This window comes from Ostrea edulis, chromosome 4 (genome assembly GCF_947568905.1).
Source record: "Ostrea edulis chromosome 4, xbOstEdul1.1, whole genome shotgun sequence".
NCBI lineage: Eukaryota > Metazoa > Mollusca > Bivalvia > Ostreida > Ostreidae > Ostrea > Ostrea edulis.
Genome location: NC_079167.1, coordinates 10,505,710 through 10,527,494, shown reverse-complemented (window position 1 = coordinate 10,527,494; position 21,785 = coordinate 10,505,710). Strand labels below are relative to the sequence as shown.

General features: G+C 34.7%; 1 protein-coding gene across 2 annotated transcripts; it reads left to right on the top strand.

The window, feature by feature from the left end:
• Positions 1–8,559: 8,559 nt before the first annotated feature.
• LOC125671668 (F-box only protein 25-like) lies at positions 8,560–15,217 on the top strand. Of its 2 annotated transcripts, XM_048907516.2 has the most exons (8): positions 8,568–8,879; positions 9,120–9,207; positions 9,762–9,854; positions 9,970–10,063; positions 10,478–10,647; positions 10,869–11,134; positions 12,261–12,333; positions 12,535–15,217. In XM_048907516.2, exons 1-8 carry the CDS (start codon positions 8,752–8,754, stop codon positions 12,619–12,621), a joined length of 999 nt encoding a protein of 332 aa, XP_048763473.1. In that variant the 5' UTR covers positions 8,568–8,751; the 3' UTR covers positions 12,622–15,217. The 2 variants fall into 2 exon arrangements, with proteins under 2 accessions (XP_056017909.1, XP_048763473.1); XM_056161934.1 differs by lacking the exon at positions 9,762–9,854 and having other exon boundaries at positions 8,560–8,879.
• Positions 15,218–21,785: the final 6,568 nt, after the last annotated feature.

Sequence of the window (21,785 nt, the reverse complement as noted above, 5' to 3'; positions counted from 1 at the left end):
ACTGATCATTGAAATCACATATTAAAGGTAACATTAACAGTTTGAAGACTTGGTGTAAGATATAGTTAGGTCCGTCAGTCCTTTTCAGCTCACATGAGCTATTCTGATCACTTTTTGTCCAAGTCAGTCTGTCCATCCATCCATCTGTCCGTATACTTTTAACATTTTCATAGTTGTAATTAAGAGCAACTAATTTATCAACACTGGTATTAAAGTTAATAATCAATTACATGTACTAATAAATTCTACTTTGCATTAAAAAAAAATCATTAGCAAAATTGCAAAGCTTTTTAGATGTACGAGTTGAAAATATAGGTGGGAATTATTCAGAGTTAACAATGCGTAGTTCTTTCATACTATGATTTTTTTAATCTTGTGACTTTGTTTTGTGGTTTTATTTTGATCCTATGGGGTTAGGCGGGAATCCAGAGTTAACATGTGTAGTTCTTTCATACCTAGCTGCAGAACTGTAGCTCTCTGAAAAAATATTGTGATTTTTTTCAGAGAGCTACAGTTCTGCAGCTATGGTTGACCCTTGGTTTGATCCTATGGAGCTAAGTTGGGCCACAATACGGGGTCAAAATTTCTCATGGGAATAAAGGTTGCAAAACATCTTTTCTGAACGACAGCAGAGCAAGGTGACTCATGTGTGCAATGTGGCCCATAGGCCTCTTATGTTTTCACTCTGTCCGTCAGTCTGTCCACATTTTTGTGATTTACATTTCTCATACAGTCGACTCTGTTATCATATCATTCTGGAATTATGAAATTTCATTTGTCAAAATCATAGCAACTGGTATGTCTTATCAAAACTAAATCAGAATTGACTTAAGTTCTTGATATTATATGCACAAGGATGACCAAAGTAAAAAATTATTCTTTAATACATGTATAGACTTTCAGACTGTTTACATGAATGATTCCTATTCCTTTTATACAAATCTGTTCTACTTAAACAATTTGCTCCTTATTTATTCTTTTTTTGCCCCCGAGATCGAAGATCGGGGGGCATATTGTTTTTGTCCTGTCTGTCATTCTGTAATTCTGTAAATCTGTAATTCTGTCATTCTGTCTGAAACTTTAACTTTGCTAATAACTTTTGAACAGTAAGTGATAGAGATTTGATATTTCACATGAGTATTCCTTGTGACAAGACCTTTCCGTGGGTACCAACATTTTTGACCCCGTGACCTTGACCTTGGAGTATGACCTACTTTTTGAAAACTTTAACCTTGCTAATAACTTTTGAACAATAAGTGATAGAGCTTTGATATTTCACATGAGTATTCCTTGTGACAAGACCTTTCCGTTGGTATTAAACCTTTTGACCTTGACTTTTAACTTACATTTAATTTTTTTTACATTGGTCATAACTTCTAAATGGTAAATATTAGAGCTTTCATATTATACATGAGCATTTCTTTTGACAGGTACCAAGATATTTGCCCTTGTGACCTTGGCCATCTTCGGAATTGGCCATTATCGGGGGCATTTGTGTTTCACAAACACATCTTGTTTTAAAACAAAATTGTTCAAACTATGGCATCAAAAGTTGTGATGTCAGTCACTTTCAGTTTATTGACATTTCATTGCACTGTGTGCTTGTTTCCTAGCAGATTATGAAAAATAGCAATAATGTGTGATTTTGAGTAGGATCCTCCTCCAAATTACTAATATACCCAGTCATTACTAAAATTCTGCTAATCTAAGGAAAAAGGAAATATTCATGTCTTGTGATCTGTCACTTCTGTAACAGTCTGTTGGAATTCCCATGGGCACGAATTGTGATTCTTTATTAGCAGACTTGTTTTTTATTCTTACGAGGCAGAATATAATCAAAAGCTTCTACATGAGACAAAAAAATCTTTTGCTGTGGCCTTCAACTTGACATTTAGATATAATTCCAATGTTATTTATTACAAGTGTTTTGATTGGACAAAAATAAAGCTGAACAAGAGTTTACACATCAATAAATCCGAAAACGCGATGTATTCATACACGCCTGAAAACAAATAACATAGTGCGGGGAAACTATTCAAATTTTTGCAATTGTTTATAAAGTGAATGAATTGGAATTATAAGAATCAAACATTCTTTTTGAAGAATGTATCGATGTGTAAACTCCGGCCATTTTACTCACAAACTTAACATAAAAGTGCTTCGCACTTTTATTCAGTTTGTGAGTAAAATGTTCGGAGTTTACACATCGATACATTCTTCAAAAAGAATGTTTAATCCTATAATATTTGTGACATTTTATCTATAAAAAATAATCATTTTCATTCATGATTCGATATATCCCAGTGAACTCGAAATAAAAGACATCAAGAGTCTTTCACACCTGCTTCATACCTAGATATTTTAGAGAACATAGATATTAATGGCAAACTAAGAACTCAACTTTATGACAAACAGGATGATATCAGCTTCTCCATCATCATCTTCCCACATTATGTAGCAATATTCCATTATCACCTGCATATGGTGTTTATATCTCTCAATTGATTCGATACACAAGGGCTTGTTCTGCATATGGTCAGTATTTAAACTGACAAACAGGTTGATATTATAGGAGTTTCAACAGTCTCGTTTAAATTCAACATTTCACAAATTTCCTAGTTGTTAAAATGGTCTAATTATGTCTCCCCTCTTTCAGGGGGAGTCATATTGTTTTTGTTCTTTCCATCTGTCTGTCTGTCACAAAATCTTGTGGACGCTTCTCCTATATGGCATATTGAATAGACTTGAAACTTTGTACACTGCTTCATTGCCATTTGTAGATGTACATATTGAGGATCCAATTGTTAAATTTGTTTTCCTTATTAAGTTATATTGGATCTAAGAGGGGTGGAAGATGTAAAATAGTTTGTGAACACTTCTCCTATATGGCTTATCTGATAGATTTGAAATTTTGTACAGTGCTTCATTGTCATTAATTTTGTAGATGTGCATATTTGTGGGATGAGAGGATTCAATTATTTTCGTAAAAGTTATAGTGGATCTAAGAGGGGTGGAGGATGTAAAATAGCTTGTGAACACTTCTCCTCCTATATGGCTTATCTGATAGATTTTAAACTTTGTACAATGCTTCATTGTCATTTGTAGATGTGCATATTGTCGGGACAGGAGGATCCAATTATTTTCGTAAAAGTTAGAGTGGATCTAAGAGGGATGGAGGATGTAAAATAGCATGTGAACACTTCTCCTTTATGGCTTATCAGATAGACTTGAAATTTTGTACAATACTTCATTGTCATTTGCAGATGTGCATATTGTAGGGACAGGAGGATCCAATTGTTTTCCTTAAAGTTATAGTGGATCTGAGGGGTGGAGTTTGTAGAATAGTTTGTGAACACTTCTCCTATGTGGCTTATCGGAGTTCATTATGTTCATTATTAGGGAGGAGGTTTCATTTAGTGCACTTCCAATTTGGGGAGCTGGAGAGACATTTGTTTTTCATAAAAACAATCTCTAGTTTTTAGCTCACCTGAGCTGAAGCTCAAGTGAGCTTTTCTGATCAAAATTTGTCTGTTGTCGTTGGCGGCGTAAACTTTTCACATTTTCATCTTCTTCTCAAGAACCATTGGGCCAATGATAATCAAAGTTGACCAAAAGCATTCTTGGGTAAAGGGCTTTCAAGTTTGTTCAAATGAATGGCCATACTCCCTTCAAAGGGGAGATAATCACAAAAATGCAAAAATAAGGTGGGGTCATTTAAAAATCTTCTTCTCAAGAACCACTGGGCCAGAGGAGTTGAAATTTTCATGAAAGCTTCCTGACATAGTGCAGATTTAAGTTTGTTCAAATCATGGCCCCCGGGGGTAGGTTGGGGCCACAATAGGGGATCAGAGTTTTACATATATAAATATATAGGGAAAATCTTTAAAAATCTTCTTCTCAAGAACCAATTAGCCAGAAGAACTGAAATTTATATGAAAGCTTTCTGACATAGTGCGGATTCAAGTTTGTTCAAATCATGGCCCCCGGGGGATCAAAGTTTTACATAGAAACATATAGGGAAAATCTTTAAAAATCATCTTCTCAAGAGCCAATGAGCCAGAAGAGCTGACATTTACATGATAGCTTCCTGATATAGTGCAGATTCAAGTTTGTAAAAATCATGGCCTCCAGGGGTAGGTTGGGGCCACAATACTGACTAAGGTTTTACATGCAAATATATATGGAAAATCTTCAGATATGGGCCAAGGTAACTCAGGTGAGCAATGTGGCCCTTGGGCCTCTTGTTAATACAACTTGTCATTAGGTAAAATGCTGTGTGACATATTTCATACCAACTGAGGCTGTTCTTTATACACTAATTTTAACTACAGATTACCCCATTTTTCTAATTGAAAAATAGGGCTCACTATGGATGTGAACAGTCGTCAGGGGATTCGTACTCCTCCAAGGCACATGATCCCACCTCTGGTATGTCCAGGGGTCCATGTTTGCCCTACTCTTAATTTTGTATTCTTTATAGGAGTTATGAGATTGACCACTGTTCCTTACGTTCACTTTTTCATATCGCTGAAAATTAACAAGTTTTCAAGGATGGCATAATGATGTATAATTATCGAACTTATCTAATGTAATTTGCAGATGGTAAAGATCATTAGGAGACAGAGTTTGAAATTCTTGAATCAACAACTTCAAAATAACAACCTCTATAACATGTATAATGTGTTATTGTAACATCTTCATGAGGTAATTGATCAGTGTTCCTTTCCTGCAGGGAGTCAGGTTTTGTCAATGTTTCAGCACTGCAGGGAGTTAGGTTTTGTCAGTGTTTCAGCACTGCAGGGAGTCAGGTTTTGTCAGTGTTTCAGCACTGCAGGGAGTCAGGTTTTGTCAGTGTTTCAGCACTGCAGGGAGTTAGGTTTTGTCAGTGTTTCAGCACTGCAGGGAGTTAGGTTTTGTCAGTGTTTCAGCACTGCAGGGAGTCAGGTTTTGTCAGTGTTTCAGCACTGCAGGGAGTCAGGTTTTGTCAGTGTTTCAGCTCTGCAGGGAGTCAGGTTTTGTCAGTGTTTCAGCACTGCAGGGAGTTAGGTTTTGTCAGTGTTTCAGCACTGCAGGGAGTTAGGTTTTGTCAGTGTTTCAGCACTGCAGGGAGTTAGGTTTTATCAGTGTTTCAGCTCTGCAGGGAGTCAGGTTTTGTCAGTGTTTCAGCACTGCAGGGAGTCAGGTTTTGTCAGTGTTTCAGCACTGCAGGGAGTTAGGTTTTGTCAGTGTTTGAGCTCTGCAGGGAGTCTGGTTTTTCAGTGTTTTGTCAATGTTTCTTCACTGCAGGGAGTCAGGTTTTGTCAGTGTTCCTTCACTGCAGTAAGTTGGGTTTTGTCAACTTGTTTCTTCACTGCAATGAGTCAGATACTATTGAAGTTGGTATCTGATAGGAATGAGAAACAAGAAGCATTAGGGTCACAATGCTCACATGAACCACCATGCTTGTTTTTGATGATAAAAGTAATAAAAAAACATCTTGGAAGTTGTGCCTTAGGAGCCTTTAACAAACTTGATTCACATGAGATGAAGATGATTGTGCATTGTTGGTTAGGGCCATTAGTCAGATAGTAAAGCCTTGCCTTCCATTTAGGCTGAAGTTAATTTTGCAACAATCCGTTTATGACCATGCTTGCATGTTGCCCTGATTTGATGAAAATTTAAATCTTTTTATTCTGAGAATTCATTGGCAATCATTTTAAAGATTTTTCAGCCAAGACCTTTGACTCCGGTAATAAATAATCTTGGACAATGCCAAGTTTTTATAAGACTGCTGTAGCAGAAATAATTTTAAAGAAAATCTCCATCCTTCCTATGGTGGATGGTGGAAATGAAAAGGCTCATTGGCTTGATAAAAAGGTTGGTGGAAAATTACTTGGTATTCCAAAGTTAATATTGAAACCTTACAGGAATAGAAGTAATGATGAGCGATATCCACAGAGGTGCATGTCAACAAACCCAGCAGACATACATCTGACCCTATCACAACTACTGTACAGCAGAAATCTCACAACATTACCCAATGATGAATTCTGAAGATGGCAACATCTGTGTACTAAACCACAAGAGAGCAAACAAATAGATCAATGATCAACAGCCCAAAATTCTGCATTTTATTTAATGAAGATGCAGAACATTGGACTTCTCAAAAATAATTCCACAGAGTAACTGGAAATGCTATAAGGTCAATGATGTTGTGCAAGTTCATGGCAGTTCAACAAAGAAGATCAACTGAAGATTTAGCTGTTGTACAGAAAATGAAAGTAAAGATGGCCACATGAGATCTGTGATTGTTAGGCATAAATTGACTAATTGCTCGGATACATGTATCTACTGGAGTTAAGTTGGCTCACAACACCTTGAAAGAGTTTATCAAATCAGCATGAAATAATTTAATCATGAAAAATATGATGATATGTAATAAGTACATAAATGTCAAAAGGCAAATATCATGCTATTTTGAAGAGAGAAAAAAACCCATGATTTTCAAACATTTCAATAAATAACACAACAGACACTGGCGGTTTGAACTCGGGATCTTAAAGTCAGTAACCCGACGCCTTATCCACTGCGCTACGCAGATATATATATATATATATAAGCAAATAGATCGATACAAGTAATTTCACAAAACATTTGAATCACCAATCTTGTGACGTAGTGTCATAAAATGTTTAAGCCTAATTGAGCTAGCTATACCTTACATGAGAATGACATGACTCTTCATTGAAGTGAAAGCTTTCATCATTAAAGAAATATACAAAATAGAAGGATATGTATGTATTTATATATACTGAATATTTATAGATGTTCATTTGCTGTATTTTGCAGTCTGGTATGTTTTCCTTGCCTATGACATCACAATTATGGTGATGTCATAGTCACAATGACTTCATCATGATGTCACAATGACATTGATGCCTTCATGACGTCACAATCATTGTTATGATTAAGAGGATGTCTCAGTGAAAAACATGCAAAATGGTCCAGTAGCAAAATTCTCTGTTTGGATTCAAACTTTGCCAGTAATATCTAGTATTGAGTGACATATTAGATGAGCAGATGTATTTTTATTCACTTCAACTAACATTCACAACAAGTAAGTAAACAGGCATTTAGTCTGGTCCCCTTCATACTGTTGCATTTGTTGTGCACTCTCTACTCAATGTAAAGAGTAGGAGAATAGAATTATGGGAAGGAGACCAAACTAACAATCATTCAAATGCAAATTTGAGCTCTTGACCAAGTTCATATGTAATTTAGGAAAGACATGTCATTATCACAGAAACTTGCATCTGATTTTTTTGGTTTTTGGTTTCATACACTACCTTATCTAGATAACACTTCATATGATACATAAAAAATTAAAATGAAGTAGATATATAGATGTAAATATGAACACATGATTGAATATCATATTACAATAAATGTCTATGTGCATGTCTACATGCATCTCCATACTTCTGAAAAATTATGCAACCATAATTAAAAAATTTGTACTTGGTAGTAAAATTTTCTCAAGATGCTCTATTTCATAGTTTGTAAATCTAATTGTGCACATAACCTAGTTATCTAGTATATTGGCATCTGTTTGTTTAGATCTGCCTCCTCAGATCAGTATGCCAACACAGGCAGATGGAGTGTATTGTGTAACAATGTATCCTGATTGCTGATGCAATTGTGCAGACTTGCTGCGCAGATTATAATTTGGCTCTCTGTACAACAATAGTTTAGAATTCTGTCAAGACTTGATTAGTTACTAAACATCAGGGATGAAAACAGGCTGTTGTGATATTTTACTATATTTGCATTTTGTCACATATGTAAATAATTATCAACTCAAAATCTGCAGATCTAATCTGAATTGCATTTTAATTGATAAAGCAGTGGATCAGCATATAATAAATTGAAAAATAGGACTTTAATCTGCAAAATTTTGTCTATAAGATCTATTTATAGGCTTCCCCAGCAAGCAACGATTTATCAGTCAAAGATCACTATTTCATGACCTGTAAACATTTAGAGGATTTATCTACATGTATATGATATTTATTACTAAAATTTATTGAGCCCATAAGAAAGTCTTGGATTGTAATCTATGCCTGTGCAATCTAATTTGATTTTTTTTTTTAAATTTAGCACGGTTGGATTATTGAAGATGTTTTAGTTTTTGTGCTGTAAAGTATTTTTAAAATTTAGTTTTAATCTTGTTATTTCTTTGGATATATTTGACCCATCATAGTAAAAGAAGATGCTTCAGAACACATATATTGGGATATTTTACTTTTGAAGGGAATGTGTGTTAAAAAAGACATTCTTGAAGTTGAAAACTTTCAAAGAAAAAAATGGACATTTGATTTGACAGATCGATGAATGCATTGATTTTGTACCCCTCCTATTTTCTGATTTTGTTTCATATATTGCCTCTAGGTACCCAATATCTTTGGTTTGCTACATAATAAAAATTTTCTCTGATGTATTGAATCAAATTACAGAAAATTTATATTGTTTTAAACATGTTTCTGCAGTCAGCTGACAGATGTAAACATTGCCACGTGCATTAGCATAATATTAGGGACCTCGACCAATCAAAAGCTATCCGTAGTGGATTTCGTTCAATCAGACTACTTCAATTCATTCTCTGCCGATCAGAATACTCATTTCCGCATAAACATAAACATTTACGCATTACCAAAACACAAAGGAAGAAGGCTAGAAGCAGACATATTTAACTTTTATTGTCTTGACCTAAGGATGCCGTTTTTAAGTCGGGATTGGCGATCACCAGGGGACCAGTGGGTAAGGACGAACGAGGGATGGGAAAGACTTAAGCTGTGGCGAATCAAAATATTCGAGCGAATGAATGAAAATATATTGGCAAGGTAAATTTTTCAGCTATCTAGCAGTTGTCAGTTCAAATATTAATTAAAACTTTCATTCTTAGAATTTGGTAAGTGAAAATATATATATATTTGAGGAATTCTGTGTTTATTTTTCTTATTGTATGATTTCACGTCAGTTCATAAAGATATATAGATGCAGTCATGTAACATTGTGCAGTGTAATTTAATATTAAGCAGCTTCACAGTGAACTCGTATTACCGTATTATGACTTATTTTAGATTGTTGAGGCTAGCTGTCAGCGAATATGATGACACATGGCATAAACATCAACCACATATTCACTACATCAAAGGAATTTCAAAGGAGGTAATTAAATGATTTTAAAATATATGCATGTATAAAAGCATTTTAATTGCTGAGATCACTCGCCTTGCTTTGAATGGAAGATAGTGTAGTCAACTCAATCATTAGTGATGTAGTGATGTAAGTAACCAATCAACATATTTCAATTTGACTGAGGATTGTTTATGTAGAATTTTTTTTTTCACTGCTCATGTCGTGTGTGACTGGTTGACAGGGGATGCTTGTAAACTCCTCCTAGGCACCTAATCCCACCTCTGGTATATCCAGGGGTCCGTGTTTGCCCAACTCTCTATTTTGTATTGCTTATAGGAGTTATGAGATTGATCACTGTTCGTTATCGTCACCTTTCATTCACAGCAACATTGAACATTGATCAAGTAGGACAAAATATAAACCATAACAACCCCATACCTGTTCTTAGTAAATGGTCCATCAATGGGGGAAAACTTAATTTTCTACTAACTACAATAAATTCTGAAATTAGCATTTTCCTTGAAGGCTTTAAAAACAAAACATTTAAATGATTGAATAGACATAAGGTTCAGTATGTATTACAGAGAAAGGTGATGACAAGTCTGAGTGAGGCATTTATACATCTGGACATCGCAGGAGCTGCCAGGGACATCAGACGATTCAGTTACGTTAAAAAGGTTTGGAATTAAAAAATTGTTTAGTACAGTGTTTCCCGCTTTAGGCAATGTTTTATCATAAGCTACATGAATCATTGATTTGATCTGTGTTGTAAACTCTTCTCTTTCACTACAGCTAATGTTCCTGCTGCTAACTCGTAACTTTCGATACCTGAGTGGAACTTCACAGAAAAATATCATCAGTATTCTTGAGGAAATGACAAATCAAGGTAACTTCAGGAGCTTGATATTTGATAACAGTACAGGTGCTAAGAAGTATTTAATTGAAAATCAGATACTGAGATAATAAAGACAAAGTCATATTTATATACAATTGATATGGAGATATTAACATTAGAAAGTTGATAAATCTCTCATATCAAAATTTGAACCAATCACCTTTTTTTGCGTAAGTGCTTGGTAAAAAAAAATATTTAGAATGTCAATTCGAAAAAAAAAAATAACATGCTGTTCCTATTAGACGCAAGATATTGCATAACTGTTATTTTAACCTTATTATTGTTCTATTTGTTTGCTTAGTTACTGTTTCCTTCATGATATCACTTCAATGATTATAGTGAAATGGGCAGCAGTAAATCACCATTACGGTAACGATGATATCAGCATTTCAAATTTTGTTATAGCTTTGAAAACAGAGACTAATGTTCCTGCAATGAAGGAATTGTTGAACTGTGCTGTGAACACCCTAACAGACGGACAATACTCCCACATTGGCAGTGAGAGTCTGTGGAACAAACACAGTGTGGCAGCGTCCAGGATGATTGCCAAGCTAGACAAATACAGAGTCAAACAGGCAAGTCCCCTGGCAGTCAATGTCTAGGAGTTATCTCTCTTGTATCAAATCTCTCCACTGTTTCACGTTTGTATCTGCCAAAATTACAAATATTTGCACATGTAAGATGTCAGTGATAATGTTGGAACATTTTGTAACGTCTTACCACTACTTAATATATACAAATGAAGATATAAAAAACAGGATGTGTTTGGGTAGTTTACTTCGACTGATCATTACAGAGAAAGACGGATGGGAAGCCCATGTTTGATGAATTACCAGAGGACTGCTTGAGGTGCATCTTCAGAAAACTCTCAGATCACAATGACATCATACACACAGGTCAGGCATGTCAGACCAATCACAGGGTCTCTTCACAAATGTTGCTATGGAAACAGCTCTGTTTCTTCCACTTCACTGATCGCCAGCTTTTGGTCTTCTTGCCACGGGAACTTGGTCTCGACGAAGATAAGATTGACTGGAAGTACATCTACAGACGGTGCTACAAGTATGTGAACAGGAAAAATGGTTAATACTATGAACCTCAACAAATGAACCTCAACAAATGCCCCCTTCCCCTTATTTTTTTGCTAAGAGTAGCACATACTGTCTGCAGGGAAGTTTTCACCCATTTTATTTTCATTCATTCTAAATGGGCAAATTTAAATTTAATTTAAAATATATTTTTTCACAAAGTGTATGGGATCGGGCAGCAGGCATATCCTATTTTAGCCCTCTCCCTACATCAAGGTCTAGTGTGAAATGGAAATACAAGGCACACACATATATACAAATAAATAACATATACAGCAGAGAACACTCACATGAACGTGCACATATATATAAATAAATAAAAATACAAATAGATAGACTGAGAAAAGTTTCGATATATGCACACATATAGAATGAGTAATGAAATTTAAAGTGGGGAATTTAAAATGAAGTCATCATTTAAAATTTAAAAAAAGAAAGACAGATTTTGACAAATTTCATAGGGTGTTGTGGCTAAAATGAGAGAGAGAGAGAGAGAGAGAGAGAGAGAGAGAGAGAGAGAGGCACTTGTTGCTTAATCTGTTTGTTGACAGACAAAAACAAAAGCTTAAATTTTACTTGATATTCCTCAAACTTCCTATGCAGGTTAATTGTGATTTGTACTTGATCCCTGTTGATTTTCCAACCAATTAACACTGGGCTTTCCACTATGCAGACACCAATTGTTGTCTGTCTGATAACCAGAGAGTCCATTACCTGATAGCCATCATTCTTCATAGGCTGTTATCATGACAAAGTAAATGATCCCTATTGTTACCACACAATGGCATTTGCTACAAATGGGTTAAAGGGGCTAGCTAGCTTACATACTTTACAAACATTTATTGCTGCTTATAATTAGACAGTAAAAATAGTGAAGAGATTATGTTTTTAAAAGATAAAGATCAGTGGACATGCATGCCAAATCAGGCAATTCCTTTGAGATCAATGTCATGTGTTAGGTCCCAAAAATTGAACCTGCTACTTACTGCATGATTGCAAATTTTTGCAAGTGTTTTCAATTTGTCTGTTTCATTCTAGACATTTTGGGATGAGGGATATATTTGTGTGTTTGCTTCTAAATTTTTTCTGTTTGTTTCTAGGCGTTTCGGAATGAAGGATATATTTGCCGATCACTTGGCTATATGTTGTCACTGCGACACACTTTTCTGGCAGGTATGTCTGGGAAATTCTGCAGTCATTGCTCTCCTGAAATTCCAAAAATCAAAAACATTTTAATAGCAGAATCTTTCAATGTAAAATGAATGAATTAAAAAGAATTACATATTTAAACACAATTTGAAAAATATTTATGCCCAAATAATTCAAAAGATGAATATACATGTATTCTTATTAGTTCAATTTGTCTTATTTCAGTCCATTGGGCATCCTTGCTTCAGTGATTCTGAGGTTAAGTCAAGACCACTCTTGCCAGAAGCCTTCTTAGATCTGTTTTTGTTGTGAAATTATTTTTTTTACATTTTCTTTCCCAATGTATTTTGGAAAATTCTGATAATTGCCATGATAAATCAGAAGCACTTCAAAACAGATCTGATCTTTTGTCACTGCCGGAGTAAGATCTGCTTCAGTTAGATCAAAGTCGGGAAAGTACTGCCTTCTAATGAGAAAACAGTACAGAAGTACATCGCTATTGATAATGACTACCATGATGCAGTCATCACATTTGATATAATTTAAAATCGGATTATGATGTCATCAACGCAATTTATATCTGAAAACAAAAATACCATTTTCCTTCATTGTTTCTGCTGGTTGATGCCAGATTTTGATTTATGAATTAATGAATTCTCACATGACACACACAAGAAGGAAAACTACACAATGTGCAATGTAAATGGCTGTTTAGCTTGTATTCAAAGCTAGGTAAATCATATTGAGTTTTTATTATATATGTATGATGAGTATTGTAAATCTGTAAATATTATGTATATATGATGTATCCTAAGAATGATTTGTGTGTTAATTTATTGTTAATTTATTGTTAATGATATTTCAATGCATTTTAAGGTTATTGGTTATTGTTATTTGAAGCTTTTTACTGAGTGCTTTCATTTATTTGTTGTGTCGCCTGCGTTACGCAGTGGCAACATATAGGGATCACTATCCATCGTCTTGCGTCGTCCTGCATCGTCGTCTGGCGTCGTCACAAAAAATTTCTGTCACAGTTTTCTCAAGAACCACATGGGGCAACTCCCTGATATTTGGCACAGAGCATCAGTGTGGCCAACTGTATTGTGTAAGACATTTTCGAATCTGTTGCTTATCAACTTCCTGTTTAGTGACAAAAACCATTTCAATAATTTACTTTTTCAACATTATACGTGATATATTACATATAGAATGAACTAACAGGCGACACATGTCTTCCGGGGAAGACTTAATACTGCGTTTCCATTTCAAAGACTTGTTTCAGTGTATATCCAATGTTGCTTGTGTTTATTGATCCATGAAGCAATCCTCATGACACATTGTTTCTCATAGACTATAGTCTACAGGGTCATATCTCCTAGTATAAGAGGACAAACATGTTTCCACATTTCAGATGATGTAAAAGTGCATTAGTCTTTAATCAGGATCATTAGGAAAAAATATACATGTAAGCAGTAATAGTATAAGTAGCAAAGGTAGGAACTAACACCTGGTTATTTAATTCATTTTTTTTTTACCCAAAGTTTAAAAATCAGGACTTTTTTAATAGCTACTTTATGAAGTATGAAAACTTAAATTACTGCTTGATTGAAGATTTTACCTATTACCAGAAGAACTTTTTAAAGGCATAAATAAGAACATAGACCTGAGATCATGCAAAAATCTAGGAAAATGTACAGTCATGCTTATTTCATTAATTGTTGTGTTTTTGTGTGCTGTGAATTGCATAATCATGTAGAGAAGTATTTGTTGATAATTATCTAAGTGTTGTTGATATTTAATCAATGTATCAAAACTGGTTTTGTTGCTTACACTTTTCAATTCTGAAGTAGCTTTACATGACATTTTTAGATGCGATAAGGCCAGACTTTCACTTTATTACAACAGGTTGTTTATGTAATGGGTGGTTGTAATGTTGCATAGACTTGATCTGAATTTGGTGTCAAAAGTCAAGAGACTCTGCTTGATCAATTTCATTCATTTTGAGCATATTCTGTTGGAGAAATGAAGTTAATTTTTATCGAACAATAGGTCTTTCTTTCAATTTTAAGTTGAGGAAAATATATATTTAAAAAATTCACTTTAAATGTTTATATTGTTACAACAGGTCGTATTGTTGCAAATGAAATCTACAGCCCTCAAGCCTAGTCAACATTCAATGTGGTGGGTCTCTTATTTGCATAGCATTTGTGTAAATGAAAAAGCAATTTCATTGAAAGTAATGCAGAAAGAAAAAAAAATAGAATACATCAGTGACCAGATTGAGAAATTTCGATGCACAATCCACCCATTTAGTCATGATAATGCAAGATTAAGATACACCTGTCACTGACACTTAAACATGCAATGAGGCACAAAAGAGACGAGAGCTAGACATATAATATTCACTGTAATTGAAATTCTGGTTTATGTCATGGCCCAAGAAAATTTCATTGTGAAGTTTAGGAAGGTTGAGATATATTTTCTTTTGCTCTGACCTATTTTGGTCTCCAATATAGAGACTAAGTTTTTTTAGCAGAAAAATCTGTTGATTTAATAACTCGTAAATCTTTCTCCGCCTTTGATCTTTTGGATTCATTAGAAATTTGCAATGAATACTAATGGTGCATGATTATACCAATGAATGCTTTGAAAATGTGTAAAGAAATACACAAAAAGAAACCTGGCTTAGAAATCAATTTCTTTAATTGCTTGGTGGAAAATATGTGGAAATCTCAAGGTTAAATCCATAGGGAACAATGATTCAGGCTTCATGCGGATTAATTCAATAAAGCCAGACCTCAGCAGAGAAATGGGAAATATTTATCAGTGTTTATGATGAAATGGTTGTGATGAAAAAAAAGTGGATGTTATATGTTTTACTTTTGAAAATTAAATTGGTTAAACTGACTTCATTCTAATTGCATGGCATGAGAGCTGAAATAAGTTGAACATCACTGATAAGGACAATAGTTTTTATTGACCTGGGAAGGTGATGCATTTGACGAATGTCCATATTAGATAATCAGGAACACTCTTGTGAAGTATGGAGTGCTAAATTAACTCAAATAATTGAAGATATCATTAATTCGTTTGATGCACACAACAATTCAATTAAAGATCTCTTCAAATAATTAAAATCTTCAGTTCTTAATTATTGTGTGCATTAATTAAATTGGTGATGGCTTTGATTATTTTGCTGAATTGATGTGTGCTGTATCTGAATTGTTGCTCGCTTCAAATGAATTGGCGATGTCAACAATTTAATGGATGCTACAATTCAGTTGAAGAGAACAATAATTAAATTAATGCGCACATCAAAGCAATTAATGCATGCAAATAATTGAATTATTGCTCTCTTGAATTGAATTGTAATGCACGTCAATTCAATTAATGTGCATAATAATTGAATTAAATTATTGCTCTCTTCAATTGAATTAATGATATGGATGCACGCAATAATTCTTTTAGAAAAAGCAACTATCTAATTTGAGACATCTTCAATTGAACATATCCACAATTAAAAGATTTATAATTACAGAATCGTCATACAACTTGGTAAGACCGGGCTATTGAAAATTGTAAGCAGTATTCATGAGATGCATCAAAAAAAAAAAAAAAAAAAAAAGAAGTTCAAAACAGATGCAGCTGTGTCACTCGCCAGTTCCACGCCAAACATGCAGTTAATTTTGATGTCAGAAAATATGTACATGTATTGGAAAAAATCCAAACTGTTGAATTATTTTGTACTCTGTCCAAAATGGCATATCTGTCATAAAATCCTTGCTTTTTAAATTGATGATTATTTTTGGGTAAATGTTTCATTTTTCATGTCTCAGTAATGACAAAATGTATATTCATATCCACAACTATTTGACAGACATCACCAATATCCAATATTCATGTAGCAGTATTCCACTATCACCTGCATATTGGTTATATATCTCTCAACTGATTCGATACACAAAAGCTTGTTTTGCGTATGATCAGTTTTAAATCGATCGATTAGTTGTATCTTGTTGAACGTCCCTCTCGAAAATTTTTCACTCATGTGAACACTGGTGAAGGGCTTCAAATTTAGGCCTGTGCTCGGCGCTTACGGCCATTAAACAGTGAGGGTTCTTTAGCGTGTCACACCTACTGTGACACGAGACATCCGTTTTTAAGGTCATCTCCGAGGACCCGTCACATTCACACCTGATGCTGAGTGTTTGGCGATGGAACTCACTACCTGTCTTAACGACTCAGGTCTGTCGCGACCGGGATTCGAACCCGACCTTCCGCATGCGGGGCGAACGCTCTACCTCTAGACCACCGCGATGTTGACGGGTTATATCTTGGCTTGACACACTGATTTTGACTACGGATTACTCTGTTTAAGACATAGGGCTCACGGTGGTTGTGTCCGGTCGACAGGGGATGCTTACTCCTCCTAGGCACATGATCCCACCTCTGATGTGTCCAGGGGTCCGTGTTTGCTCAAGTCTTTATTTTGTATTCTTTGTGGGATTTATGAGATTGAACACTGTTCGTTATCTTTGCCTTTCACTTGAGTTATTCTGACAATGACACAGCTTGTTTTTGCATTTTTCCATCTGCAGATGAACTTGTAGACAACCGACTTTAACACAGCTTGTTTTTGCCCATCTATTGAACTTATAGACAACATGAAAGTATATGTATACATATAAACAATTTATAGTAAAATGATGAACAAGTTAATTAGTTTTCAGTCAATTCAATGCTTTGAAAAATATGACGTCGACGTCGTCTGGCAAGATATATCATGTCGCTACATCTGGGCTGAAGAATTGATAAGATTCAACAATTTAATTACTATGTATCATGGAATATTTGTCTATTCTAAAAACACCGATCACATAGTTTTGTAATTCATTGATGCGCGGGAGAACCACGGATTTATTTCATATCACATTGGTTTTAAGAATACTAGTACATCAGGGCACAGAATCTGATGCCCGGAACAAATGCTTATTCGTTATGCTGCAACAAAGACCAAACTGTATTCCAAACCAGTCATTGAATATATATTTTGAAAGCACTTTATGATATAATTATACTTAATCTTATAAGTTTCCTCCGAAAAATAAATGTATTTAGAATAAAAAGCAAATCGTCTCCATTTGAGTTGTTCGGCCATTAGTGAGTGAATTAAACGTCACTTTGGTTAATCCTCAACATCAATTTTGCCACCACATGAAGGGGTGCTCCCGCCGCGGAGGTCCCTAGAGGTAAGCCTGTGTAGGTCACTCACCTATCCTTTTGAATTTGTTTGATATTAAGCGAATTGCCCAAGCGAATTTACAGACATGAAAATAATCAAAGTTATGATAAATAAAAGTTGTTTATCTGTCTGTTTACCATGTGATATTCAGGTCATCGTGTTTATCCAAAGAGATAACTAGGTACATATATAATTGTCAAGTTTTACTGTCGTTTCCATCAGTTTTCATACTTTCTGAGACACAAAGTTGTAAGCGATTCACTTCCAAACTCAGACACATGTTTTTGTTTCAAGTAAATCCTCATAAAAATCAATTAGGAAGATGACCGATCTATGACGAAATGAAAATTTGAATTATCAAAATCGCTCGACTTTTTGTTCATTTCCGCATGTATAATTGTGTTATATTACACATATACTGCATTTGAAGTATTGTGTCATAAAACATTAGATATATACTATTGCTTGTTGTATGAAAAACGTATTCAAATGATCGAGTTAATCTTTTCTATTTAGATTTCACTTAAATATTAAAGACACACACCTTGGGGTAGGGGTGAGGGGTGGGGTGAAAATTTGTCTCTAGAGCTGAACCACAACATTTTTGCTGCTTTGCGCAAATAAAGATGAATCTTGCAGCATGAAATTGTTTATGTAATAATTTTCACTCGTAAACACGTTCGCATTTTCACTTGTGATAATTTCATTTCAGGACAATTACTTAGTATACTAGTATTTGAGGAAAGGAGACGGTAAGTTGTCAGAACTTGTTTCCAATCCATTTGATGTATATCGATAAAATATGTTCAAAACATAAGACAGTTCGTTACACATATATACATTTGTACCCCATTCGTCACATTCCACAGCCCAAATTGTATCAGTTTTGCTTCGGGTCGACAGCCCATTCTTCCATTTGTAAAATTCATGTTTAAGGACAGCCTGTTAGCAACTTGTATTTGTATATTATAACAGTGAACTGCATATTGTAATACTTTGTGTTTTAGGACAGTCCTTTGCCTAATTTCAGGATTGTCCTATGCCTAATGTATTAAATATATGATTTAGTGAAAGTTCTATGCCTATTATTTGTATTATAGGACAGTCCAATGCCTATTGTAATATTTGTATTTTAGGACAGCCCTATGCCTCTTGAGATATTTGTATTCTAGGACAACCCTATGCCTATTGTAATATTTATATTTTAGGACAGTCCTATGTCTATTGTAATATTTGTATTTTAGGACAGTCTTATGTCTATTGTAATATTTGTATTAAACGACAGTCCAATGTCTATTTTAATATTTGTATTTTAGGACAGTCTTATGCCTATTGTAATATTTATGTTTTAGGACAGCTCTATGCCTATTGTAAGATTTGTACTTTAAGACAGCCCTATGTCTAGTGTAATATTTATATTATAGGACAGCCCTATGACTATTGTAATATTGGTATTCTAGGACACCCCTATGCCTATTGCAATATTTATATTATAGGACAGTCCTATGCTTATTGTAATATTGGTATTCTAGGACAGCCCTATGTCTATTGTAATATTTGTATTTTAGGACAGCCCTATGCCTATTGTAATATTGGTATTTTAGGACAGTCTAATGCCTATTGTAATATTTGTGTTTTAGGACAACCCTATGACTATTGTAATATTTGTATTTTAGGACAGCCCTATGTCTAGTGTAATATTTATATTATAGGACAGCCCTATGACTATTGTAATATTGGTATTCTAGGACAACCCTATGCCTATTGCAATATTTATATTATAGGACAGCCCTATGCCTATTGTAATATTGGTATTCTAGGACAGCCCTATGTCTATTGTAATATGTGTATTTTAGGACAGTCCTATGCCTATTGTAATATTTGTATTTTAGGACAGCCTTATGTCTATCGTAAGATTTGTGTTTTAGGACAGTCCTATGTCTATTGTAATAATTGTATTTCAGGACAGCCCTATGCCTATTGTAATATTTGTATTTCAGGACAGCCCTATGCCTATTGTAAGATTTGTATTTTAGGACAGCCCTATGCCTATTATAATATTGTATTTTAGGACCGCCCTATGCCTATTGTAATATTTGTATTTTAAGACAGCTCTATGCCTATTGTAAGGTTGTATATTAAGACAGCCTTATGCCTATTGTAAGATTGTACTTTAGGACAGTCCTACGCCTATTGTAAGATTGTACTATAGGACAGTCCAATGCCTATTGTAATATTTGTATTTTAGGACATCCTAAGCCTAATGTAATGTATGTATTCTAGGACAGTCCTATGCCTATTGTAATATTTATATTTTAGGACAGTCTTATGCCTATTGTAATATTTGTATTTTAGGACAGTCCTATGCTTATTGTAAGATTTGTATTCTAAGACAGCCCTATGCCTATTGTAAGATTGTACTTTAAGACAGCCCTATGCCTATTATAAGATTGTATTTTAGGACAGTCCTATGCCTATTGTAATATTTGTATTTTAAGACAGCCCTATGCCTATTGTAAGGTTGTATATTAGGACAGCCTTATGCCTATTGTAATATTTGTATTTTAAGACAGCCCTATGCCTATTGTAAGGTTGTATATTAGGACAGCCTTATGCCTATTGTAAGATTGTACTTTAGGACAGTCCTATACCTATTGTATTATTTGTATTTTAAGACATTTTGTTGCAGCAACATCACAAGTACACACACATGTAGTGTTGTTTTTTGCCTTCTCAGATATTATTGATATTCAACCAAAAAAGTGCAAAAAGGCTATGTCAATAGGAAAATTAAATAAAATCATGACTTCACACCTCTTTTTAAAAACCAAGGAATATACAGCTGCTGCTATTTATGATGAAATCATTTAAGATAATGTGTTTTGTCAACATCGAAATATAATCAATGCCCAAATCTACTAGAACATTAATATTATTTTTGAAAGTCTTGCATGGAAACCAAGGCACTTTTCTTGTATCCAAGCAGATACTGCACTGTTAATAAACAGGTAAGAGTTTATAATCGCACAACCTTTATAACCGTTCGTGATGGCTCAGTGGTTTGTGCGTTCTCTTCGTGACCGGGAGGTCGGGGGTTCAAACCTTGTTTGTGTCTGGGCCGCGTCAAACCTTAGGCGTGAAAATCGGCAGTGACTCCTCCTTCGTCAAACATTGGGCGGTTAGAAGTGAGAGTCGCAGGTCTTTCGGATAATACTTTTAAAACCAAGTCCTCCTGTCACGGCGGACGTTACGACGATAAAGCACCCCCACTACTGTCTACTACAGTGTTGAGCACCATGCATAGACCTAAATTTGTGGCATTTCATCAACATTGTGTGACGCAAATTTTATTGCAAAAAAATACATTTTATAAACACGGTGCGTTATTTTGTAACATGTGTAAAACATCTTCCTACACAAAAATATGTTTATCGTTGTCCTCCTCCCCTAAAAGAAATTCCTGTAACAGTTTTCCTTGTCTCATCCTGTTTCTGTGTACTCCGCTGGATTACATGTATACAATCTCGTTAATTCAATTACCGGTACTGCGCAATAATTAGAACACCGTATACTCATAATTAATGTTTAGTTCCATATACTCCGACACATCAATATGAAATGAGTCAATATCATTGTTGAAAAAAATGTGTCAGTTGTCATACATTTTACATTAGTATGAAACAAACAGTCGATGACCACTCCGCCATGCATCACTCCGTGTGGGTGACCCTCACTCACCCTTCCCTGCACTGATGACAGCAAACAAATTACGGCCCCCAAACCAGTCAGTATTTAAAAGAAATAACAAGGTTCATTAAGATATAGAACTCATAAACATTAGCCATGACAAAAATGAAGGTAGGCCATCTTTACACAGAATTATTGTTTTAAATTGTAATGCATGTAGCAGGAAATTTCCATCCGAAAAAGTAGAACAGTGTAAAACCAAAAAATTCAACGAAGATTGCTTGTATTTGAATTCGCAGGTTTTTTTTCCCGTAAGTATGCATTTTTAACGAGAATGCTATTCCAACGCTGCATCGAAAATCATGAATTTCGTCAGACTGCGCTAGCGATGATAATGGTATAATCAGAAGCCGCGTCTTTATTATCATAGCATGATGTAATTATAAACAATGTAAACGTCATCGATATGAATATCGATGCAGAACTCATCAGAATGGTATCTTCTCTAAAACCAGAAAATGAACAGCATTAAAATTACGTATATATG